Source organism: Thamnophis sirtalis, unplaced genomic scaffold, assembly GCF_051295495.1.
Source record: "Thamnophis sirtalis isolate CommonGarterSnake01/CBP01778 unplaced genomic scaffold, rThaSir2_p1.2 scaffold_7, whole genome shotgun sequence".
NCBI lineage: Eukaryota > Metazoa > Chordata > Lepidosauria > Squamata > Natricidae > Thamnophis > Thamnophis sirtalis.
In genome coordinates, this window is record NW_028261387.1 from 58,199,683 (window position 1) to 58,227,363 (window position 27,681).

The 27,681-nt window shown below is 36.3% G+C and overlaps 1 protein-coding gene across 3 annotated transcripts in view; it reads right to left on the minus strand.

Annotated features, from left to right (window-relative positions):
• Window positions 1–18,603: 18,603 nt before the first annotated feature.
• ST7L (suppression of tumorigenicity 7 like) overlaps window positions 18,604–27,681 on the minus strand; it is a 36,166-nt gene continuing 27,088 nt past the window's right edge. For 2 of the 3 annotated variants that reach the window (XM_014066380.2, XM_087720140.1), the window contains exon 15: window positions 18,604–18,975. In XM_014066380.2, the coding sequence (XP_013921855.2) occupies window positions 18,880–18,975 (96 nt within the window). In that variant the 3' untranslated portion in view covers window positions 18,604–18,879. Of the gene's footprint in view, window positions 18,976–24,961; window positions 25,044–27,681 lie in introns of all 3 variants that reach the window. The other variant, XR_001313543.2, reaches the window with a different exon arrangement.

Genomic DNA, 27,681 nt, shown 5'->3' on the forward strand with positions numbered 1-27,681 from the left:
CTTCTCCAGTCCTTTGAATAGCTTCCCACTTTGATGATACTTAGCCATTTGTAAAAAAAAAAATAGTGAATTGATTTTAATGAAAATTATCAGCACTGTTAACTTCTCTGGTGTTCTGGTTGGTAAAGAAAACCCTATGCTTATTTATAGTTCTACATTTTAATCTGAAAAGAAGCTTTCCCATCTTCTGGGAGATATTTTATATATGTATCTTTAGGAGGTGTAAAGGTAAAAAGATGATTCTTTGGTGAAATGGCAAACTTTGTACTTTTCAGGGTGCTGCAGCAGCTGTTTCTGTTCTCACTGTTCAAATTGAAAGCAACAGGATCATTTGGTAAATTCTTGCCAGCCGAGAATGATTAAACGGCAACTGTCTATAAAGCAGGCTTCCTATATGCCACTCACTTTTTAAATCTCTTTTTTTAACAATTAGGAAAAGGGATCATCATTAGATCATCTCCTATGAAATGGACAACTGAAAGGCTGCCAAAGCTATTGTGTGCCTGAAAAGGGATATTCACAAGAATGGAATAGCTCTAAGAAATGTTAAAATTAAATGACACACAGGTTTCCAGTATATATTACAGAAAATAGCAGAAAACCTGAGAACATCATTCTTTGCTTCCATAGCAACAAGCAGCTCAACTTTGAAAATGCCCTATCATTGCAAGGTCATAACTCACATTTTTTATAGCATTGTATTGGCTATTCACCTATGAAAGCTTTGATTACGAGGCTTCATCACAGGCAATATGAACAAGACGGAGTTTGGGGTATTAAAAAAAAAGGAGAAAGTATCGGTCTTGCATTTTTACATTCAAAGACTTTCTCGCATATATATTCACTCTGAGTAATACTGCCTTTAAAATTCCTTGGCCTATTTTTATCATGTTTTCATTGGAATCTGTAATACATTTCTGCATTCCATAGTTGATATTACAGAACTGTTCTTCACCTGTCCTGGTTATCTTTGCTTGGCCTACTTATACATAATATTTTTTTATTTTTTTTATTTTTATCTTTTCCTTATTATTTATATGTATTTATCTCTCAAGACAGCAAGCATATCTAATACTCCTCCCTCCTCCTGTTTTCCCACAACAAACAACTCTGTGAGATGAGTTGGGCTAAGAGAGAATGACTGGCCCAAAGTCAGCCAGACGGCTTTCACTATTAAGGTGGGACTAGAACTCATGGTCTCCTGGATATAGAGGTACTTCTTTAGAACACTCTAAAATATTTCGTGTACACTATCTCAGCCATCCTTATAATCAATAATGTAAGATAGAACAATGTTATTACTTAAGCAGCACTTTAAGAAGAAGCTGAAGCTAAGGGACTGCAATTGGACAAACCATTACAGAAAATTCTATATCATTAAAAGAACAGAAAAAGGATATAAAATATGTTTTCCATAACCATTGAGGCTCTACTTCCATTGCCATTAAACCTTTTAAAACTCAGAATAAGTGCATTATTACACCAAAAAGCAATTAAATAGGTAACATATATTTAAACTGCAAAAAATAATAAATATTTATCACATTCTAAACTATTTTTTCTGCCTTCTATGTTTTTCCTTCTATTTTTGTAATGTTAACAATTTAAATAACATATACTGTTTGGTTAATCTGGTGTTTTATAAAAGTTGCAGTAAACAAATCAAGAATTGGAATTGTCTTCCCTTCTCATGTTTCTATGTAAAAATCCTAATATAATAAAGTAAGAATCATTAATTTATTGCAGTTAACCATGAAACATATAATGAGTATATACCAACTCTGTCACATGCCTCTAGATATTATTTGCTGAGGAATGAAGTAGAAAATAATCTTGCATTGTATTTTGCTTATGGATTTAACCTAAGCATCTCATTATCTACTGGTGGACTTACAGCTGTTTATTTATTCTTATTGTTTAGGGATATCACTTGCTCCATTTTTCAAATTGTCTCCCAATATTTCCATTACTTGAAGTACCTCTACCAAAACACACAATGTCAATGTTTATATAATCATTGCATTTCCAATTCTTCTATTTATTTTCCCCACTTATTAGTTTAATATGATGAAGTGTAATCATGTAGTCAAATTATAATAAAGTTACATTCATTCATGAAACTGCAATAGAATCCTCTTTGGAAATAATTTAACAGCAGCATTGATGACAATTGCAATATATTTTGTTCTTCTGGTTTAATAGCCATGTCTGTTATAGCCAGGAAACAAAAATCAAATAATTCATGAAGAAAAATTGCCACAATGCACCAGTATCTCAAGATCATTCAATATCTGTCCTTCCGACTGAGATATGATCTCAATTAAAATAATCAACATCTCCATCCATGATTAATTGTCAGACTGTATTAACTTTGTTTGGGAAACATATCAACAATTTTTAATAGTTAAAAATACAGGTAATCCTTGCCTTATGACCATAATTGAGTCCAAGATTTCTGTTGCTAAACAAGACAGGTGTTAAGTCAGTTTTGCTCCATTTTACAACTTTTCTTCCCACAGATGTTAAGTGAATCACTGGAGTTGGTAAATTAGTAACATGATTGTTAAGTAAATCTGGCTTCTCCATTGACCTGGGTTTGCAAAAGGTCATGAAAGGTCATCACATGACCAAGAGAAACTGCAATTGTCATAAATGTGAACCAGTTGCCAAGCATCTGAATTTTGATCATGACTATAGGTGTTCTGTGGCAGTCACAAATGTGAAAACTGGTCATAAGTCACTCTTCAAAGCAATAATAACTTTGAACAGTCACTAAATGAATGGTTGTAAGTTGAAGACTATCTGTATATTAAATAATTTGAAATACTTCATGGACAATTTTTTTTAAATTTAGGACTTTCCTTTTTATGATTATTGTTAACTGTTAAGATCGTCTATTCAAATTCTGAGAAAAATTCAAACAGCATAAACTTCTGAAATGTGTCTAATGCAAAATTAATGTTTATTCATCAGTTCTACATTTGCTTATTATAATCAATAATGATCAGAGGCTATAATGACTGCAGTTCTTTTGTTTTCTTTTGTTACACCATATGCCAAAGGTATATCACCTTTTTTCCCCGGATTTAAGAAACAGTTTGGCAAAACTCTTAGCTTTCACAGCTTTAAGAATATTCATTAAATCTATTTGATGTATATGCCTAATTAATTTAAGCAGTGACATGCGGTGTGGTTTATAGCTAGTGAGGCACTGACACAGGGGTTTCAAAAATTTTTAGACTTATGGACTTCAACTCCCAGAATTCCACAGCCAGGCATGCTCAGTTCCGATTTAAAGCGACAGCATTTGTTTTTCTCCTTTGTGAAAAAGTTTTCTTTCATTCTTTTTCTTCTTCCTCCCCTTCCTTCCTCCTTCTCTCCCTCCCTCCCCCTTCTCTCAAACAGACACACGCACACAGAGAAGTTGGATCCCTCTCTCACTCACTCAATCTCAAACAAACACAAACACAGAAGTTGGATTGGATATATTTTCCAATGGCTTGAAAGCAGCTCCTCTGCCGTACCCACCCCCCATTCCTCTGCTGTCTTCCGATCCGAGCCTTTGATTGCAGGTGGAGCCGCGTTGCCTTTTCAAACTTGTAATCAGTAAGGCTTATATATTTTATCCAGGTGTGTGTGTGTGTGTGTGTGTGTGTGTGTGTGTGTGTGTGTAAAGGCTCTGCATGCAATCAAACTACACTTGGGGAGAGATCTACACTTGAGGATGAAGTTTGAATTCCTCCACCTCCCTCCGACCCACACATGTATCTTTTCCAGCTGTTTCAGAAAGGATTTCAACTCTGCTTTTGCCTGCCATCATGAAAAGAAAAAAAATGTAAAAGGAAAAAGGCAAGAGCTGAGTTCAGGCTGAGCTAGCTGCTGCCAGAGTCACTGTGTGGATGACTCTGCTTAACTGTCTAAAAAAGCCTCTAAAAAAATGCCCTCTACAGGAGGCAGGAGAACGACATGCCTCATCTACGTCAGGAATTTTTCGGCTTTTAACCTTTGCTTAACTCTGCTCAAGTGATCATAAAGTCAGACTAGATGAGGCACCTCGTTCTTCCACCTCCTCCTGTAGAGGGCACTTTTTAGAGGCTTTTTTAAACAGTTAAGCACTAAGCAGAGTCATCCACTGTGACTCTGGCAGCAATTACCTCAGTCTTTTTTCTTTAACATTTTTTTTCTTTTCATGATGACAGTGGTGAGTCCCTGCCTCCCCTGACTGCACATCCCTGAATTTAAGTATTTGAAATTAAATTGTTTCTTATGTATTAAAATTGTATTCTTTATCCCTTCTACTGTTATTTGTTCTTTTTTATTTAAAAAAAATCAAGAGAAGCTGATAACTTAATAATAAAACAAAAACAAAATTGCTGCACAAAAATCTTCCTGGCATCCAGCACTCTATTTCAGATACTGCTTTAAAATGAGAAATTACTCTGCTGCTTTTTCATAACGCTTCATATTGTCTTCCAAGATATAAATGTGTATTTGTTACTTAATGTAATTGCTTTGATGCTGATTAATTCATCCATGTTTGTTTGTTTCTTACTTTCTTACTTGTTACACTTGTATACCACACATCTTGCCTGCCTAGAGGTGACTCTGAGTAGTTTGCAAACATTGAGAGACCGCCTGCTGCCAATTACCTCCCACAGACCCATTAGATCTCACAGGGTTGGCCTCCTCCGGGTGCCATCTACCAGCCAATGCCACCTGGCTATTACCCGGGGGAGGACCTTCTCTGTGGCAGCTCCGGCCCTCTGGAATGAACTCCCCGCAGGGATTTGGACCCTCACCTCTCTCCAAGCCTTCCAAAAAGCCGTCAAAACCTGGCTTTGTCGGCAGGCCTGGGGGTGATGAGTTCCCTCCCCTCTCGACATGTATGGTTGTGTGACTGTTGCCTATTTTTATTATCTGTATTTTGTTTTTTATGTTCCCCTTTTTCCCCCTTGAATTGTTCGCTGCCCTGAGTCCTCCCGGAGAAGGGCGGCATACAAATAATAAAATTCTATTCCATTCTATTCTATTAAAAGCCAGTGAAACATTAAAGTAATAATCCATCCACACATATGGAAAATACTTGTTCTTATCAAGTATGCAAGTAAGAAACCTGGGAGTAATATAAGCTTACTGAGAGTTATTACCATTTCCAGAGTACTTTTGGCCTGAGAGAATTTTGAGATTATGTCTTACATTCTATTTTGAAATTGCAATTCTAGGACTTCTGGAAATGGCTAAAGGATGACTCTGAGACTAGTCAGATCCTCCAGATGGTCTGTTGGCGAGAATGGATGAAGGCAAGTTCAATAGTAGAATTTGAACCTGCCTGTAGAGTAAGGCTGGTCTTTGGGAATTGGCAGTGCAGCTGCCAATTCTGGTTAAGGCTGCTCCTTGTGAAGGTTCAATCTATGCACTAGACCCTTAGACAGGCAGTAGAACAACTTTGCATAACACTTGCTGTACCAATGACTGAAATTCCTGCAATCATCCAGAAAGTATTATACAAATACCAAGCATGATTTGTCTCTCCCAACTTCTGGTTCAAGTTTATGTCAAATTTGGATAAACTGCAGCCAGGTGCCCTCATCTGAGGTCTTCCAAATCCTTCCAAATGAGGCTGCTAGCCCACAAGCTTGCTGCTCCCTTTCCAAACGGCATTATTGGAATTTTTGTAGGTGAAAGGGGAGAAGTTGAATTTGGTCCAGAAACTTTCAAACCTGCTCTAACAGACATGTTCATCAGCACTGAGATGTAATCTATTGGAAAGAACTCCCTTAATTTATCTTCATTTTATTGCCCTACCTGCCATCAATTTAGAATTTAAGCCTCTATCTACAACAAGCAAACCTTTCTTCTCCCCTAGAGAGAAATGTTTACTCAGTGGGCTGGAAAAGTTAAAACTGTTGAGGGGGAATGGGGGTAGCTGAGAAAACACTATTGGGAAGATCCTTCTGTCCAGTATGCCAGGCCTTACACCGCTTCAAACTGACCTAATGAATAACAAGGCATGATCTAGACACAGAGGGAGGGGGAGTTTTGATTTGGCCTAAATATTAATCCAGGAATATTTCTTGACCTTGTGTAACTGTGTACTTTCCATAAGCAATATAGAAAAATCACCCATCACATTTTGGAAACCTGTTACTAAGCAGAAATCTGGGAAGAAAGCAAAGGTGTTATCTAGATGTTCATGGGAACTGGCTTTTAACTTTAAAATTATGTACTTGTTTACTGTCTCTCTTTCCACAAAGCGACTTTTTCCCCCTGTTTATTAGAATGAGACTCTTCTCTACTAATTCTTCAATGGAATTAAGTTGATAGATACTTAGAGGAGGGAAACATGGTGTTGTCCCTACCATCCAAAGAGCTGAGTAAGAGTGATATCCTTCCTTCCACAGCTTGAAGGTGTAGTGTGCAGAAAGTCCTGCTATATTCCATATACTGTAGGTAGCACCTTTGAAATAAAGAGAAGCATCATGAATCTGTCGGGAATAAATAACTTTTTCCTAGTTGCAATGTTCCCAATCCACAATAATTCACTATTAACTATTGTAACATTCATGTAAGCTTCTAAGAAAATTGTTGAACACCTCAAGACTAGGATATAACACTGAGGTAACTCTGTCCAAACAGCTCTCCATGTAGATATAATGATAATTCTGAGGTACTAAGAAAAACAAGCTAAGAATCCTCACCAGGAGGAAGTCACCTTATCACATAGTTTCAGAAAAGTATGACAAAATGACACTGTTTGTAAATGTTTCCTATGAAGCAGAGAAGCCTAGCTGGTTAAGCTGGCCAGAAACCCAGTGACACAAAAATGTAAAAGAGCAGCACCAATCTCAAATTGCTCTGCTGCAAGTACATGGAAGGAATCTCAGAGCAAGACAATGGTAACTCAAAATAAGCTAGATGTACTTTTATCCAAGGTGGCGCAGTGGTTAAATGCAGCACTGCAGGCTACTGCTAGATCAGCAGGTCAGCGGTTCAAATCTCACCGGCTCAGGGTTGATTCAGCCTTCCATCCTTCCGAGGTGGGTAAAATGAGGACCCAGATTGTTGGGGGCAATATGCTGACTCTCTGTAAACCGCTTAGAGAGGCCTGAAAGGCCTATGAAGCGGTATATAAGTCTACTGCTATTGCTATTGCTATTGCTATCTTACCTGACAGTTACTTAAACCAACTCCCCTCATTTTGCTGTTCTCCAATTGCTGGAAAATGTGGGGTATCATATCTGAAGGGGTTCAAGATAGGGAAGATTATTTTAAACTGTTGGATAAGACAGTCAAAAGGACAAATCTCTTTTGGTAACTCTAATAACCAGAGCTTTCTATGTGCTTTTTTACATAATTTATCTACAGCACTCATTTTTCCACTGAATGTGCACATTTCTTTCTTAAAAAGCAGATGTTTTCTATCTAGTACTGCTTTTAAAAAGGGATGAGTCTTGTCAGGGATTCTCTGTTCTACTCAGATGGCCTTCCTAAATTATGCCTATTAAGTGTCTAAAGCAATCCCCACAGAAGATCATGTTCTAATAATCTTCACTTTTCACATGTCTGATATAAGCAGCCAGGGTGGGAGGGGGGAGGTTAATTGGTTTAAGGATGGATCACAAAGAACTGGGACAGAGCACTTGGAGAGTGAATTATGCCAAGTCTATCAGAAATACATGCCTACTTGCAGTTCTGGGTTTCAATTTTTTTTAGAAGCTCTTCTGCAGGTATGGCCTGCTGTGTGGGTGTGGCTTGCCAGCCATGTAACTGGGTGGGAGTGGCTTGCCAGCCATGTGACCGAGTGAGAGTGGCTTGCCAGCCATGTGACTAAGTGGGAGTGGCTTGCCAGCCATGTGACTGAGTGGGAGTGGCTTTGCGCTTAGCAACCGAAATGTTGTCTCAGAAACTCTGGCATTTGAAGTGTGCAAGTCTTAAAGCTGTCAAATTACAAGACCCTTGCACCCCTAACCCTTTAGAAAAAAAAACCAGGGGTGTTCAAACTTGACAGATTTAAGACTTGTGGACTTCAACTCCCAGAATTCTTCCTCTCGCTCTTCATCTTGATGATGTGCAGACGGGCAGGGGGAGGGAGCTGGAGCCGGTTCTAAACGCCACTGTAGATTTGTGGAACCTCTTCTATAGAAGAGGTTAGAACTGGCAGAAACCCATCCCTGCTACTTTGTGATTTAGCATGCAGATGCAAGTTTTCTAAATATAGAATATTCATATGAATAAATTCATATGAATGAATTTAAATGTTAGTCGCATCCCCAACAATTCTTGGCATCATGCCACCATTATACCATTAGTATGATAAGTAATGAAGAAGTACAGGTAGTTCTTGAGTTACAACCGGGATTGGAACTTCATCATAAGTTATTGCAGTCATAAGTTGAATCAGACTCAATTTTATGACAATTTTTATGATGGTCATTATAAATGTTATGGAATCAAGCTTCCCCAATGGGCAATTTTACCAGAAATCAGCAAAAAAAAAATGTTGTAAAGCATGATCACATGCTATTGAGAGCTGCAACAGGTCATAAATGTAAGCTGGTTGCCAAACAACCAAACTGAGATAACATGGCCAGAGGAGTGGTACCATGGTCATAGCTGCAAGTTTAAGTTGTAAATCATTATTGCAAGACTGCCATAACTTTGTACCATCATTAAATAAACAGTCACAAATTAAGGACTACCTCTATCTGCAACATGAACTTAGCCCACCCTTATTACTTAATAAGTAACTCAAGGTGACAAACATATATAATAATCCCTTTGCCTATTTTCCCCACAACAATAACTCTATGCCTTTTATAGTGATACATAGAAATTGGTATATGAATGCTTTTGCAACTCTGTATTTATTGTCAGAAAAAGTATCAGTTATTATATAAGGTAAAGATTTTTTTAAAATGGTGAACTGTTACCTTCAATATTATGCATAAGCTACAGGTAGCCCTTGACTTATGACTACAATTGTGCCCAAAATTTATGTTGTTAAGTGAGTCATTTGTTAAGTGAGTTTTGTCCCATTTTATGACTTTTTTGTCACAGTGGTTAAATGAATCACTGCAGTTGATAAATTAGTAATCTGGTTGTTCAGTGATTCTGGCTTCCCCATTGACTTTGCTTGTCAGGCGGTCACAAAAGGTGATCACATGATCCCGGGACACCGCAAACCATCATAAATATGAGCCAGTTGCTAAGCATTTGAATTTTGATCACATGGTCATGTGGATGCTGCAAAGATTGTAACTATGAAAAAAGTAACATTTTTCAGTGTTGTAATTTTGAATGGTCACTAAATGGATTGTTGTTAGTTGAGGACTACCAATGGTGGGATTCAGCCAGTTTGCACCACTTTGGCAGAACGGGTTGTTAGCTTTCTGAGCAGTTTGGTAAACTGGTTGATGGAAGAAATCATTAGAACAGAGAACCAGTTGTTAAATTATTTGAATCCCACCACTGAAACTACCTGTACTACATAAAACTATGGAATTGTAGTTACCTGTACAAGGTAATATAGACCTTTTGAAGCAGTAAAACTCTGAATTTTTGGATGTTCTTGCTCAAGGCAGCAGTAACAAATCTGCACCCCTAAACAAAATCCTTGATTCCACTGTTTCTCTATAGGGCCAACTTTTCTGTAGTGTTTCACCATCATCACTCAGGATGCTAACTATTCCATGAAGATAGATGATGGTTAATCCTCTTTAGGGTGTTTGACAGATTTCCTGTGTTTGCACAGTCAAATGTCTTTCGTTAAAAGTGAGGATTTTGTTTTCGGGCTTTGTGCGTCTTTTCCAAACATTCCATCTGGCTTTCTTCAAGTAGGCCAAAAATGTTTCTCCACTTGTTCTTCCATAGTTCTATTTTGGATACAGAGTTGTTCGTTTTCATCAACTGGCTCTGGTACGAATCGAAGAATAGTATGGCCGCGAGGACACCTCTATGTGAAAATGGAAACAACCCTACTAGAATTGTTATCATGGGTTCGTGCCTATTATGATTTGTGAAAGTCTTCAGTTTCTGCCCAAATAAAATTGACAAGTCCCTTGTACTTTTTCTTCTACACAGAAGTAATTCCATCTCAGACATCCTAATGGCCACTAATTTTCCTCTTGAGGAGAGTAAGATACATACCATGGAAAGAGGTGATTGCTGGTCTGCCCCGCTGGGGGCAATTTATGGGGATGTTTGAACTAATATTTGTGTAGCCTGCCATGACCTGTGTGGGAGAGGATTTTTTAAACCTAGTCTTCAAGTGCATTATTAGTGCAAAGGAGACCAGCCAGTGTGACCCAGCCAGCCATACTATAGCCAGGGGCAATGACTAGTGGGAAAGAGTCAGAAGAGGTTGTTGCCTTTGGTCTTGGCTGATGATTCATGGAAAATGGGACTGTCATTCAGTTGGTTGTGCAACTGTTGACAGCCTGCAGCTAGACTGAAAGGAAAAACATAGAAATTCAGGGTAAGAAACCAGCTCATGAAAAAGTCCAGGAGAAGATTCAGATCAGCCAAAAAAAAAAAAAAAGCATTACTGCTCATTGAAGTTGCAGTATATATAGTTTATAAACAGGCTATAAAATAAGGAAATATTATTCTGCTTTATTAAAACTTAAGCTGTCCCAGTGGGGTGGAGGGGGGGGGGGCTGTTCAATTTTTTTTATTACCGGTTCGCTTGTGCTCGTACACACGCTTCTGCGCAGAAGCATCCGGGCAGGTGGGCGGAGCCTCCCTCCACTGCCACTACCGGTTCACCTGGTCTGGGCCAAATTGGCAGAAACCCACCTGTGGGTGTCCTCTACCTAGTTGTGCCAGCTCTAATAGGTAATGTTCATCTCCATTTCTTAGCTGAGGGAGCCGGCATTGTCCATGATCATGTGGCCAGCATGACTGTACACCAAGGTGCACCGATCACTATTATCTTCCCACCAAAATTGTATCTATTACTCTACTTGCATTTGCATGTTTTCAAACTACTAGGTGAGCAGGAGTTGAGCCAAGTAATGAGAGCTACCCCATCACACAGCGCTCAGGTCTTGAACCCAAGCTGACAAGCTCAGCGACTTTAACTGCTGAGCCACTGTGCCCCGTTTCTGCTTTATAGGAAATATCAAATGTATAAGCATGGCTTATGGCCATGATGGCAACCTATGGCATGTGTGTCACAGATGGGATGCAGAGCCTCTTTGCGAGCACGCAGGCCATTGCCCCAGCTCATGCACATGTGCCTCCCATCGACCAGCTGGCTTTGGGGTCTCTGCCGCACATGCGTGGGGGGGGTCACAAGTGCATGCACAGGGGTTCGCATGTGCATGTGGGGTGGATGCACGTGCGGATAGGGGGAGCACAGGAGTCACATGCACATACGTGGGAGCAGGGTGCATGAGGGGGGTCATGTGCACATGCACAGGAGTGCGGTGTGTGGTTACATGTGCATTGCATTATGGGTGTGCACATACGCTTTCGGCAGGCGATGACAAAAAGGTTGGCCAACATTATCTTTTGCAGGCAAATGCAATCCAATTCTTTTTCATATAAAAGAAACTATGTGAATTTAAATTTCTACGCTTCCATGAATAAAATTCAGACTTTTGTACCAGTTTTGTACTGGTTTGGACCAGCTGAAGGGAAACACAGCAGCAATTCCCAATTTGGTTGGCAAGTCTTAGGCAAAAGGATAAGAAAGAAGAAAATAAAGGATGACTGGAATAGGGTAGGTTTTAATTTTTATTAGGAGACTCGTAATTCTAAGTGAGGAAAGGTGCCACTTCTCTCCCCCTTCTCTCTGCCCTGGAACGTGGAAATCTTAATAGTAGAATTTAGGGGAAAGAGGTTTGGAAGTGCAGTGGAAAATATTAAAGTTTTTATAAGACAGCAAAGAACAACAACAACAAAAAAAATCATTTGAGGCTTTTCAAATTGGAGGTCTTTAAAATGACAAAGACAATTTAGTATAATCCATGTATAGTAGTATATTTAGTGATCCCCTTCCCCAAATATTCCTCCCCTCCCTCTCTCTCTTTCACACATATCAATGGTCAGCCACTAGTTTTAGCTTAACAGGAAAGGGATCTTAAGGCTCTGGTGGGTTACTCAATGTGAATATTAACATAGTGTGCAACTGCAGGGAAAATTGAGGGTACAGAGTGATTTAAAAAAAGTCTTGCAAATCTAGGGAGAAGTCACTTCACTATTCTCCCCATTTGCCTTACCAACAATAGGGTTGAATATGTACATTGCAAAATTCTGCCTGATAACAGATCACTAATGAGTAATGGATAATAAATCAGCCAATTGATTACTTAAATTGTTCTACCAGTAGCATAGAGAGACAGAAAATCTGAAACTCGCTACAATGCATTACAGTGTATATACTCACCACTCAACGCCCTCCAGCTATGCATAAAAAGAGTTTATTCTATTCATATGTCATTCTACAGATTAACCATGTACCTACACACCATAGAACAAATTATCTTGCTTCTTTTCCCTCACTGAAAATGCCTTTACTCCTGTGTGAACTACTCATAGTCTCTTATCACTGAGATCAATTTGAGCTCTTAAATGTCTATCATTAAAGGCCAGCCACCTTTTTATGAGAAAGGAGAGATACAAAGCACCCTCTGAGTTTGCAGAACTTGGAATTTAACTATTGCTTCTTAAGTGAAGAATAACCTTTGAGCTAAGCACCTATGTAATAAGCAGAGACAAATAAGTTCAGCTACCACTGCAGAATTACAGCACTGGAGAACAATTTGCTACATTCCTTCAAAGGCCTGTATGAACCCAATCTCCTAAATAAGTACCAGACACCAAGTGCTCCATAAGCAAACAGAGCCCCCGAAGTGCATAAATGAAATAAGTAAAAAGCTTCACATTACATATAAACCAGCCGTTTGCACCTTGTTATTAATGGTCTTGACTGTGACCTCTGAACCTAGCTTTGCGTGGAGTCACGAATCCTCAAGCTTTGGCACTCCTGCAATAATTCCTAAATGTAGGGAAAGAATAAATAAAGACCCTTAGATTTAGATTAGGTCATACAACACAGAATTTAATTTTAAGAACTGCATCGCTAATCTTTTTCATGAAAGAAATTGCAAAAGTTGTGTGGCATGAAACAACCACGAATACAAGCTGCCTATGGTAGATTGATTTCCAATGGATTTAAAGGACGTACCTAATAAAGTATTAAATGAACAAAATCCTGATGTATTGGGAATATGATAAACCAGCAGAGCAAAACAGGACCTCTAGAATAAACTCCTCTTCCAGAGAACCATTAGAAGTAGCTGTGCAATGGCCTTTTCAAAACTTTTGTTCAATCCATTTCTACATTACAGAATTCATACCAGGACTTGCTAAGTTCTGATTCAGGTAAGTTCTGATTCAGATTTGATGTTCAAGGACAAAATTAGATTTCAGCTGATTGAACAATTGGTTGATTAGAACATAGACCATCATAGGAAAGCACATTGCTTCATTTTTGACAGAATTAGATGAGAGTAGCAGGAATGATAGCCCTTTGGAGGTCATTAACATTGATGATTCCCAGCAATAAATTTGAAAAAAAAAAAAAACTCTTTCCCCATCCCTTTTAAAGAAGAGATAGAATGGATGAGAAAATAATATCCATATTATTTAGAGATATTTTACTGAACCAATAAATAAAATGTTTTATCTAAATTGTGGGGCAAATAAAAAAAAAATTCAACTATCTTCTCAGTACTTCGTTGGCCAGGGTAGCCTAATTATTAAGATGGCTTAGGGCAATGTAATCCTCAGTTGAGATTAATTTAGTATGCTTTAAAAAAATATTGGCAACTTTAACATGCTGGCTGGAGAATTCTGGGAGTTGAAGTCCACACATCTTAAAGTTGCCAAAGTTGAGAAATGCTGCACTATGATATAAACAGTCTGTTCTGTGCTACACTCTAACAGCAAACACATTCTCTTAGATCACTCCATGAAATAAAATAAAACAGAGACAGAGAAGTATGGCTTCTGGGCTGTAAAAAGGAATTATTATTATTTTGCTATTTTTAGTGAATGGTAGAAAAGAAAAAGGATGAAAGTAGAACTGAGGAAGTGAAAAATTGTAGACAAACTAGCCAGGGCCTATACTACAGGACAGACAAATAGATGTGAGATTTCAGGATTATAGATTTGGGGATTAATTAAAAACTCAAACAAAGAAGTATAAAATATAAACGGCAGAATAAATCTGAATATATTTCTTTCCTTCCTGCATGAATACATTCTAGTGAAAGTATGAAGTTGAGCAGCACTTGCTGCTCTGACAAAAAGGATTTGCAGGTGTGATTAAGTCATTAGCTAGTTGTTTATGCCAATATCTCAGAGCCCACTGCATCTCTTAGTGCCCATCACCCCCTCTGCTTTGTTCATTTGAATGTTTCAACTTCTGCACACCTAGCAAGTCCATTGAACCTATGTCTACCATGAGAATCTGGACAGTATGTTTAGTTTCTTATTCAGTGTCTTGAAGATTCAATTTAAAGGGAGATTCAGTCAAAGCTTTGCAAAGTTGGAAGAAGCCAAGTTCCTCAATAAACATTCAGCTAAGATGCATTACAATTGTGACTGTCAGTTTGGCTTGTATTTGCATCATCTTAATCCTTCTAGAACCTCTGTGATTTGACTATGCGGAATAAATCCACAATCTGAAAAACGCTCGCCAAGCTAATAAGGCTCTGCTCTTTCTCTTTTCTTTGTCCTACATTTTATGACATTTTGATTTTATTATTTACGATTCCAGAAGCTGCTTTAAGATTTTTCAGCATTCAATTAGATCATTAGTTTTCTTAGGCCAGAAAAATGTAAATTATATGACCTTAAATAAACTAAGATGAAGTGATTGGGGTAATATGAAAACCCCCTTCAAGAACTGGGCCCCATCAAATCTTTATGCTTGTTTCAAGATAAACAAAGCTGTATTTCAACTGAATTAAAGAAAAACCACTTAAAGGTATTTGAGGAATAATTAGAGGAATTTGACAGTCGGGCCAATTACTTAAGATGACCATCTCTTCTATACTAGATGCATTCAGGAAGTTCATGGCGCACTTGTCACTGTGACTTTGCAATCAATATATTTTAGTTTTAGTTTTCTATTCAAGAGTTGAAAGTTGTGTTAAATGGACAGAATGTACAATTTTAATAGTACTTGCATATGAGAAGTACAATGCAATGATCTTTTAATTACCCAGGAGAGCAATTTAATCCACTGATCTGTATAAAATGCTTCTTTGAGGAAATTCAAATTTTCCTTAAGGAAGATCTAGCACTTGAAATACTTTATCTTCATCACCTGGAAACCAGTCTATAATAATGTTATATACCTGATGTTGCTCTTCATGACTGGAAGCTATGTATGTGTGTGCTATAGTATTCCTCCTTTCCTTCAAGGTATACATTAATTTTTGATACTTACAGATCTCTTTCCATTTTTTTCTTCTTCAAGAGAATTTAAAAACATTATTTTACTTCTACATCACATTTGGCAACCTATGAACCTATGTTTAACTTTTAAAAGTGTACAAACTATTCATTCAGGAGTCTGGTAACAATAATCTAGCTGTTATTCTGGCAACTCAATAGGAGAAAGAGAGGTAAGGAAGGAAGGACGAATAAAAGTGAAAGTGCTGATACAACTGGTAACTACCATCATGACTATTACTAGGGGCTAGTAAAATGTAGAATAAATGTATCACATAAAAACAAGAAGTGTGAAATTAAAGAAAGATATCCAACATGGAGCAAATAGACTCCATATGATAAGTTGAGAACATAAGATGAATTTTACACCTGTGTTAAGTAAACCTGTAATTAGAAGCAATGCCATAGGAATATGAAGGGGCATAAGGAACTGAAAGCACAGCACAAAGAAATATTTTAGCAGATGAAATGTGTGTCTGTGTATCTGAAAGTAGCAGAGTAAGAATTATTGATAGCAACAGACATTGCAGAACATTGCCAGTCCTGTTTGCAAGCTTATCCCACTCTAGTACGCTTATGTCAAAGAGAAGACAGTGAGAGAAACCAGCCTTAGGGAGTGATGCACAGGAGACACTGCTTCATTTATAACCCCACACACAAGTTGGAAAAGATTCAATTTTAAAAAGCATTATGCTGCTTACCTTATGGGCCTCTGTGGATGGCAAAGTGAAATTGGATGAGTACAGCGTGTCCATTAATCATCAGAGAGATACCACCGTGAGAAACTACCCCTGTGGCTTATGTTCACTCGGCAGATAACATTTGAGTTTTACCTCCTAGTTACTGCATAGATCCAGTCGTCTGTTTCCTCTTTCTTGTCTCGTCAGAAATGAATGCAAACACCACTACAGATAGAGTGGTAAGTGACATATTTATCAAGTGGTAATGGGGAATGATTCCCAAATAATCAAGAACACTATCATAGACTTATAGATAACAAGCAGTTATCTGCCTTGCAATATACATTTATGAAATAAAGCAAAAGAAATCACTGTAAGAGATACAGAAACGAATGATCTTCAAAATGTCTATGAAATATAAGTTTGCCTCAGAAAGAGCAGCCATTTTGTGCAAACTTCACAGTGTTTTTGCAACTTCTTCTATCCTTGTATGCTGTTTGTGTATGTCTTGTAAACTGGCCATGCTTTAATAATGTCTAACAGCAGTTGAGAAATGCACCTGTCATCCAATACTAAAATGCTATTACTCAGGCATTTAGTTCTCCCACTTTCCTTCATATAGTTGCTGTTCAAAATTAAGACGGCTAGATGGGAGAAAGGGGAAGGGAGGGGAAGGGATAAACTGAGCTTTACAAATGACTCAGGGTAGACAAAGGTCAAGGATAAAAATCAATTTTGTCTATTGAAGTTAGGAGAAACTCCTCCTAAGGTATCAGTCTCCATCAAGCTCTACAAATGGTTGAGCAATTTAAGAAACAAGTGCAAGTGACTAATCCACTTATTAAATTCTGATTTATGCCTCGATGAACAATAAAAAAGTAAAAACACTCGAGTCAAGCAGTTGTCTTGGCAGAGTTAGTGTTTAAATGTTTGCAAATCCTTAATTTTCAGTATTTCTACATAAACATGACCTAAAACATAACCTGTCCTCCATGCAATCTTAAAACTGGATAAACAATGCCAATTAAAAACATTAAACTTGTTCCAAAGCTACATATTTGTGTGTGACTATGTTAATGTTTGCTTTAGTCACTGGCATGCCCCCACTTGAGTAGCAATAACTGCAACTAAATATTTCCAGTAACTGATCAGTCCGACAGATTGATATGGAAGAAATTTTAATGCATTTCTCCTTACAGAGTATCTTCAAACTGAGATGTTTGTTGGCTTTCTCACATGGAAGTGCTTACTTCCAGTCCTTCCACAACATTTCTTGAGGATTAAGGTCAGGCCACTCCAAAATGTTACTGAAAGCAAAAGTTTACATACATTTTGTAATAGACAAATATATAGCTTTGTATTCCTTTCCCTCAGCAAATAAATGAACAAGTATGTTCAAATTCATTTGTTTAATTGGTTTTCTCTTTATATAGTTCTAGCAATTGTGTGAGTGACAGATCACATTTTAGGTTGTATTTATAGAGAAATACTGAAAACTTAAAAGGGTTCATAAACTTTCAAGGATCACTATACAGAAATAGTTGGCCATTGCTTTCTTTCTCTGATCTGGCCAACAGTCTCAGAATTGCCAGGTAGTTTTTCATCGAAATTCAAGTCAGGGTCAGTCCTGCTTAGCATTTGCAATGGCCAATGGTTGCTTAGGTCAGTGAATATGGGGGAAGAGATGGATACATAGCAATCAATTAAACTCTTAATAAAATGAGTAGGCTTGCACAGGCTATATATTTACTTATGCACAATAAATGATCCTGTCCAAAGTAAAATGTATATTCTTTCCTACCTTAAAGCTAAAGAACTATTACAGGGATATGCTTTCTACGTCTCTCACTGTACATGCTCTGTGGAACAGCATATGCCTGAGACATTGATGGTCCCAATACTGATGGCCTTGTGCAATTATTCAATTTGGATTGGATTTGTGTGTGGCCTAGGCACGGCATATGTGTGTGTATTATTCCCTTTTTGATTTTATTGTTAATTTTAATATTCTGTTTGCTACCCAGAATCAAATAAATAAATCCAAAAGTAAGTGTAAATCAGATAATCCTCAAAAAATACAATATGTAGTGACCAGTTGGAAGATCCACATAATTAAGTATGGTTCAGAGCCAAGTTTCAGCAGAATTAACTTCTGCTTTTAAAACTAACATTAGCAAGGCATCTCTGTTGTACTTCTTGCTCCCTTTTCTTCATCTTGCTGCCTAAGATCAGGGTAGAGAGAGTAAACAGGTGCAGGCTATGGTTCTTTCTTCTTGTTTTTCTGTTAAATGCTCCCTTCTTTAGAAGTAAACAAGTGAACATGCAGCAACAGCAAGAAGCAGGAGGCTGGCGTCGGGCCCCCTACTGGGCCATGCATCTTGGCAAGTGGTCAGTAAGACAAGCCCTGTGGGTTAGATTCTTGGCTAATAAACATTTAAGCATATCTCCACTTCAGAAGGAAATTTCAACATAGAATCTATCAGATTTATTGCTTTCTGGAATTTCTGAGAAAGAAAGCAGTAGCCTTAAGTACAACAATCCTCTCCTACTCACCCACACAGGCATTTAATTGTGGATTTAAAATCTACAATATTTTAGGCTTAAGAAGGAGTACAGCAAATTTTAACAGTCTGTAAAACAAAAGCTAAGTAAGACTTCCTTCACACTCTTAGTTGCCAATGCTTTTGTAAGCAAGAGGCGCTGATGTTAAAAGTTCATGTGAACTGAGATGTGTTCAGATTTGGGTCAGCTGATGCCAGAGACTAGAAGGCATGAAGCGTTCAATCTTCTCCATCAAGAAGCTCAAAGGTGACAAGAGTGTTCCAAAAAACTGAAAGACAAAAAAAAGCTGTAATAAAAAATTATGCTGAAGTTAACAAGAGAGCTATTCATGGGTACATTACGCCAAACTTCGGCCTCTGAAGAAAAAATAGGAATATTTCCCAGCCTATGTCAGTGGACTTCAATGTGGATGGGAAATAGTCTAGGTATCCCACTATAATAAACTTGGGATATTGCCTGGCCAAGAAAAATTATCTCCTTTTCATTTTTTTAAACAAAAGCCTATATAAATATTTGTATAAAACTTAAATTTTTAGTTTGAAACATATAATCCAATAAATCTGAAGAAATGAAGCAGCTGGTACTTTAAAAATAAAGATTTAAAAATGATGAGCCAAACCTACAAAATGTTCCAACAAATAGGAAGATTTAACCAATGTTTACAGAAGTAGTAGGATAAAAAATATTTTAAATAAGGTTTGACTGAAATACAGCATATTCAGAACTTTAGTTTCATTATTTTAAAAATATCCTTATTAGACAAATCATGAAAAAGTAGTAATCTTGATTCTTAGTCCAACTGTTTAAACTGTTATAAAAAGCCTAGTATAAGAAATAGGCTTTGGTATTGGTATTGGACCTGGGTACTTGAGAGACCACCTGCTGCCAATTACCTCCCAAAGGCCCATTAGATCCCACAGATTAGGCCTCCTCTGGGTTCCATCTACTGGCCAATGTCATCTGGCTACTACCCAGAGGAGGGCCTTCTCTGTGGCTGCTCCGGCCCTTTGGAACGAACTCCCCGCAGAGATTCGGACCCTCACCTCTCTCCAGGCTTTCCGCAAAGCCGTTAAAACCTGGCTGTGCCGGCAGGCGTGGGGTTGACGAGTTCCCTTCCCCTCTCGAATCGTGTGACTGTTGACTGTCTTTTTAAATTCTCTTTGTACCTTGTTTGTTGTATTTCCTTCTTGTTTACCTCCCCCCCCCCCGTGTGTTTGTTAGCCGCCCTGAGTCCCTCCGGGAATAGGGCGGCATATAAATACAATAAACCTTATAACTTTATAACCTTATAACTGTAGTTCTATGAATTTATTCAGCCATCATTTATTAATCATATTTTTACAATCATGATTGCTGTCAGCAATCTGAGGCATTTAGTAGATCATACATCATAAAATTGATCCAGAAAGTTAACATAGATGAAAGTCATGCCAACATGGACATATCTGTAGAGCTTTGATGCAGAATTTTAAAAAAGCTGTTCTTATAATTTAATTTAATTTAATCATACTACCAACATACTACAATTCTTCATGTTTCAAAAATTATACACAGAAACAGAAAAAAATTATCAACCTATGGATGCTATCCTTCTCTCACACCAATAAAATAAATTAAGATACAATTTATAAAGACACATGAAATTTATGGAGTTCTACTTCAGATGGTTTAAATATAGAATTGGTTCATTACACATTTTAAGCCATATACATTTCTTGTAGATAAGCAAAAGCTTCTAATGTTTATAAATCTGAGATGTTCAGCAGCTGTGGAACAGCTTAAGTCTTCAATGTCACTTAATGAGCCTTACCAAAACAGTAAAGATATTTATTCCAGTTCTAAAATCCAATCATACAATTAAAAAGACTGGGTTTTTGAGATTCAAGGATCACTATCTATTTTAGATCTAAATAGAATCCAGATCTTTTAAAAAAATGTGTTGAACCAAACAGATTAAATGGCAATTGGGTGACAATTTAGTGCAGTATAAAACTAATTTTATTTAAAAAGAATACTCTGAGGAAAACTTGAAATTTCATTTCGGAAAACTACTTAATACATGTTACAACAAGTGGAAAAAAAGAAATCAACAAAATTCTATAAGACTTAAATTCTGTAAAGCTAAAGAAATTAAGAGTTCCTCCTAAAACCAACAGAAGGCAATAGAAAATATAAATGCAGATTGTGCCAATGCTTTTTGATCAGCATTAGAAATGTCCACAATAAAAGCCATAAGATTACAACTGATATAGCTATACCTATAGAACAGGGGTGTCAAACTCGATTTCATTGAGGGCCGCATCAGGGTTCTGTTTGGCCTTGCGGGACTGGGGTGGGCACTGTCAGTGTGAATGTGGTCAGCTTGACATCACTCATGTGGGGGCACGTGTGATGGCCTGAGCGCTCCCTCTGCCAACAAAAATGGGCTCGCGAGCTGCGACTGCCTCCTGCAACCCTCTGCTAGCAAAAACGGAGCCGAAAGCCTCAGAATTCACATATGTTCCCTGGGTCCTTGGACGAAATGCAAAGTCAATTTAAATGTTATGGGCTTGAAAACAAAGTCTACACAGTAATAAAATTGTTCTAATGTACTTTTTTCTTTTGTTTATAGTTAAATTACGCACAATTATTTTGGTAGTTAAGAGACAGCCTGAAATACTACAAGAAATTGATCCTATTGTTTTATATTTACATAGATAAAATCATTAGAACTGATGAATGTCTTTCTACAGTGTAACAATGTATGCAAGAAAACCATGTACGATTGGTATGCAAGAAAAATCATGCTGGCTTCTTAGAAAAGTTGAAATAAAAGAATTGTAGTGGAAATTAATATGCCATTAAGTATATACATCAATCAAATGAATCAGTACAGCAATCTGAAAATAAACTTTATTCTTTTTTTATCTAATATAATTTTTAATGAAATATGACAGACTCAATATTTATTAGTCTATGTAATTTTTCTAAAATCATACTCTATATAGCTTGTTTATAAGAAAAGTTGGGAAGCAGTACAACAAATTATTACATAAGCATAATTTAAGCTAAATAGGTCATAAACATCTTGCCATAATAGAATTCTATTTTGCTATATTCAGATCAGGCAATCTCATTTGTGGCACTTAAAAAAGATCTCCAGCTCTTTTGGTTTTGATGGTGCTGAAAAGTTCATTCTAAATTAACTGAAGACCAAGTCTTCTCTAAAACATTAGCACTTAACAAAATATGCTGACAGATCAATAAATATAAAATACTATAAGCTAAAAACGTTCTTTACAGGACTTTTGATTGGAGGGAATGGGGATATTGATTATGCATGCTGTGAAGTTCACCCTGAAGAGTGTGGCTTTCATTCTCAGGTTCAATTTTCAAAAATGATGGCTTTTATATCCCCTCTATAATTAGAAGTTTCAAGCCAGAATATAGGCCTATATCTCCAATAAATTTTTCCTCTTGGATTTTGATCCAAGATGTTGAAGATCTTTAGGATCCCTTGGTTGTCCCAATCTCCTTTTGATTGTAGGTAGATCTCAATTCAGCCATAGCCTGAGCTTGAATAAGTAAATCAACTATTGGCTTTAACTAACATTCTTCCCTGAGGACCCAGACCTACTGACGCTATTAGATAATTTTTACTCAACTTGGAAGACCACCTTGGAAATAAAATTACAAAATATTGGCTTATCTATAACAGCTCTGCATTATTTGGGTTTTTCCAAAGTTAAAGAAATTGCCAAACAGCAAATAATTGATTTGCACAGATAATGCTGGGAACTTCTTCTTTTTAAGATTTGGGGGAGGGAGGTGCTAAAATAAACCTTTTGCCCTGCTAAATATTAAAACAACCTTGCTACTGCAAAATAGTGTAAGGGTTTTTTTTCCCTAGCACATTTTAGCATGTCTTCATCTTTCCTGGAAGATATCTCTTCAACTCAGAGGGAGGGTCTGTCCCTGTCATTTGGGAACAAGTGGAACTATGGGCCATGTACTGCTGTGTTACAAATTTTGTCACTTGCATTTTACTTTATTTTTAAGCATGTTCCCCAGTAGAGTACATCCTACATTTAATTTCTTCTTGACCACCATAATAGTGATTTACCTTTAAATTGCCAAAATTTGTTTCAATTGGATTATTATTTCATTCAGCTGGATTGTTGAATTACTGGAACATGAGGACTATTATACAATCTAATCACAAACAAAATATGTAATCTGGCAATTGTATTTTAAACAAAAAACTATTTTGTTTTACCCTGTGTTATTTTACATTACTCTGAGTATGTTTTTTGATAACATTGTAAAGTATTTTTACAATTTAGTCATTTAGTCTTAAATATATAATTTTTCATACATTTTATTTTTTATAATATAATCAGAAATTTTATGGATACATACATACATACATACATACAAACATACATACATACATACATACATATGCATGCTATTCTGAACTGTAAGCTGTCAAGTTTTGCAATATGCTTATCAGCAAAATCAACAGGAAGCCAATTTCACAACAACTGTGTTACTAACTTAACTGCAGTGATTCCTTTAACTGACAAGAAAAGTTGTAAAATGGGACAAAATTCATTTAAATGTTTTGCTTTCACAAATTTTGGGGGTCAATGGTGGTTGTAAATCGAGGCGTACCTGTACATTACTGAAGTCATACCAAAAATATTTAACAATATATTGTATGCTGACCAATCCGTCATTAGATAATTAGCAGTTCCAAGCAGTGGGAACATTGTTTCTTTATCTTTTATAAATGCTATAGGTATTTGTTTGCATATTTATGAATGTCAGTCATATTAGACTTATATTATACATTTATATCAGTAAAATATGATTTATTCAGACAATAATAAGTTTAGTTTTGCCACAAATTTTATTAGTTTATAAAAATATAAATACAAAAATAGAAAATAAAAATAAGAAAGCAAGAAAGAAGGGGAAGAGAAAAAGTCTGGGGTAAAAAGGAAAAAAGAAAAGCATTGACTTTGACTTTTTAGTACAGTAGAATAAGATGATAACATGTAACCTCATTTTTTTTTACTTTTATAACATTTTATACTAATAATTTCTATAACTACAAATCTATCTAATCAGCAAATTCCAATAATTATTTTATTGTCTGAATGTACTTTAAAATGTACTCTTTCTTTGGAGAGAGAGGAAAAGATTCTTAGCTCTAAGCAATATCCATCATATTTAATTCCTTAAAAAGGCAGGTTAGTAAACTGTATAAAACAGACATTAGAATAACTAATTTTCAGGGGGAGGAATGAAGAAAAAGATAGGGACACAAATACATTTTGCCATGGGAATATTTAACCAATCTTGTTTTCTGAATTTGAATACTCTCAAATAGCACTTTCTACTTTTATGGAAAAGCATAATGACAACTCATAATAGCAATCATCTGAATACTATTTAAAAGTTTGTGTATGGAAAAGATCCCAATTCAGCTGAAATTAAGTTAGCATTAAAGACAATTTGGACAAGTTTTAACTGGCTTTAATTTTAATTTGTGAAAACAAAACAAGAAGTACCTACAAATAAATGTACAGTGGTCATTAAGTGAGCTGAAGTAGAATAATGCCTAAGAGTGATGGAAATTTAAATCTTGCAGCATAGAATCAGGGCTGAAATTTGTTGAAGGCTGTTAATGAGATTATGTAAAGTTCTTTGCATACAAGAACACAATGTTTTACTTTATAAATATTCAGATTACTTAATAATAAGCTGTACAGGAATTGAAAAGCCTCAGTATATGTTCATCTCTTCATGCTAGGTTTTAAAAAGTACATTAAAACAACCATTTCAAGCATGCTGCACAAAATAAAATTCCTTGATATGTAAGGGTCAAAATATCATTGGACAATTATATTTGTTGGTGATGTACCAACACTAAAATTCAAGCACAATTAAAAGTCATTCTCATGTGTTTCTAATTCATGATGTGGGCAAAATCCATATAAAGTAAACCAGAGTAACAATCTCACTGAAAGCTACATTTATCAATCAATGCAAATTTACAAGATAGAAAAGTATTTCTCTCAGGAACCTATAGTTTATACCAACCTTAAAACTACTCAAAATAATGGATTTTACCTCTTAGTCTTAACTTTAGTTGACTGCAAATTTCACAGGATAAAGCAAATCCATTTTTCTTGGCATTCGAGACCAAGGATGGTTCTTAAAATGAAACGTAAGCAAATGCAAGTTATCAACAGGAAAATGTTGCATACCTTGGAAACAGTCATCAATAACTGTTTTGCATTGCTTCGTAATAAAGCTACCCCTGTTACTTCAGCTCTTAGGAGGTACCATCTAAGATGAAAGGAGAGAGATATCAGATGGTCCCTAACTGTTGCATCCTACTTTCATCTGTAATAAGGCTACATTAAGATGAAGACTGCTGTGCAAAGTCAATATTCCATTATAGGTTTTCATAACATATAAATCTTGTGCACATTCATTTGTTTTATAATAAAGAACTCTTCCCCTTTTCGTGTTAAACAACCATGCCATCAGTTATAGTAACCCTACTTCCCAGTGGGACATCCAAAGCTTCTGGAAGGCAGGACTTCAAATTCTAAAGCCCTTTCCAGTTGAAACAAAAGTAGGCCAACATTTCTGTACCCCACTAGACTCCATTCAGTTCCATGGAGTGACTCTGCCAAATCTAGGTTGTTTGCTGTCATATTCCATTGTGCATATACTACAGCTATTAAAAGATTCTCTGTGGGTTTTGGCTTCTCAACAAGTTTTCGCAGTTTGGCTACAGTTTTGTCTGGCAATCTGATTGTATGGGAAACAATGGAAATATGATCCAGTAAAAATATAAAACCATTGCTATTCCACTAAATAAATATATTAAGTTTTATTCTTTTACAAGATTATGCATCGCTAACGGTACTGATTAGCCGAGATTATCTAATATGTCCACTTAAACTGTTCAGTTTAAACTGTCTTTAAACTGAAATAGTGGCGAGTTGTTTTTTTTTTTTAATACAATTTGCATTCATGAGGGATTTGGAAGAATCTGAGTATGTACCAATCTTTAAAATTTAGAAACAGGTACAAAATCATATGAGTTTCTTTCACACACAACCTTGAGAGAAATGGTGTCTGGAATGATCCCATTGTTCTAGCCTACATAACACTGAATTCAAACTCCCTGTCAGCCATGAACCTAGAGTGAGGTCTCAAAGTTTATGAAGTCTTTTAAATTTTCAGTATTTTTTTTTTATAAATATAGCCTAAACCACTCAATTAAACAAAAAAGTCAAAAACATTATATTCATTTATTAATGAAAAAAAATCCAAGCTACATATTTGTGTGTGGCAAAGGTATTTGAGTCATATACTCAACGAATGGTTAAAGCAGAAGAAAGTTAATGTTTGTGAATGGTCAAGTCAAAGTCCTGACCTTAATCCTAGAAATTAAATCCTTGTGGAAGGATTTGAAGCAAGCAGTTCGTATGAGGAAGTCCCTAAGTTGAAGCTGTTCTGTTAGAAGGAATGGGATACCATTTAGAACTGATCATCATATGTCAGAAATGTTTAATTGCAGTTCATGGGTGGGCACGTCAGAAAAGAAAGATTCACATACTTTTGTTACGCAAAATTATGTAGCTTTGGATAATTTATTTCAATAAAGAATGAACAAGTATAATGTCTTTGTTTAATTGGATTCTCTTTATCTAATTTTAGGACTTATGTGAACAACAGATCATGTTTTAGGTCATATTTAGGCAGAAATATTGAAAACTCAAAATAGTTAAAACATTTTAGTACACTGGGAATTAGGGTTGGTGGCTAAAAGCCATATATATCACATTTTACTTCTTGGAAAATGGGCAGCAATCAAATTCAGTTACCAGGATGATTTTTGTCTAATAATTAATGGAGACCTGGGCTCACTTTTATGAAATATAAAATATATTTAATATCCAAATCAATATCCAAATAATATGGAATCCATATTAAATCTGTTTTATATGAAATAGAATGAAAATAAATAAGGAAGCAAAAAAGAAAAGAAAACAAAAAAAGACTGAGCCTGCTATGAGATGTCCCAAGGCAAGGGGGACAATTACAATGCAGGGTGTTTGTTGTATTGTTTTTGTTTTTATGATTGCTGTTTATTACTTTTACGGTTGTTGTAAGCCGCCCAGTCTTTGCTTAAGCAGTGTTACTTAAGATGGGTGGCCATATAAATCAAATAAAGAAATAAATAATTAATAAATCATATTTAATTTAGCTTCAAAGGTTAAAAATGTTTAATTGAGTCTTTTTAAAACAACTCTTTGCTCATGTGTGTCAAAAGTTCAACACAGCTTCAACAAGAGTTATTCAGCTGCTCAAATGTTCTACATTTAAAATGCATAAGAACAAAACCATCCTTAACCTTTTAGAAGATTGGAAAATGAATGGATTCAATCTATAACTTCAGGGTCAACAGGATTATGCAAAGCTTAGTAACTCAGTATAGCAAAGGAACACCTTTTTTAGCACACCTCCTACAAACAGCAGTGCCTTTGGGGGCACATTTCAAAGATCTATAACACTGTGTCCATAAGCTATTTTTTGCACCATCACAATAGTTAATTATCAACAGATCATACTTCAGAGACCACAATTTTACAGACAGCTCAGACACACAGTACATCCACTGCTATGATTCTAGGGCTCCTCATAGCCCCAAAATAGCCATAATACTTTCCAGAGATAGTGTGCCATTTTAACTGGCATTCAAGAAACTCAAAAACAAAGGATTAACTGGCACTCAAATTATGAAATAACATAAGAAAATTAGATTAAATGCCAATTTAAAATTTTATTCCAGTTAAATAATGTTAACCTCATGGAAATGTCTGTATGTTTAAAACAATCTTGCAAATCTTCCTTTTGCATGGAATCTCCAATACTTATTCAGTATTCTAACCACCCATACCCCATTTTT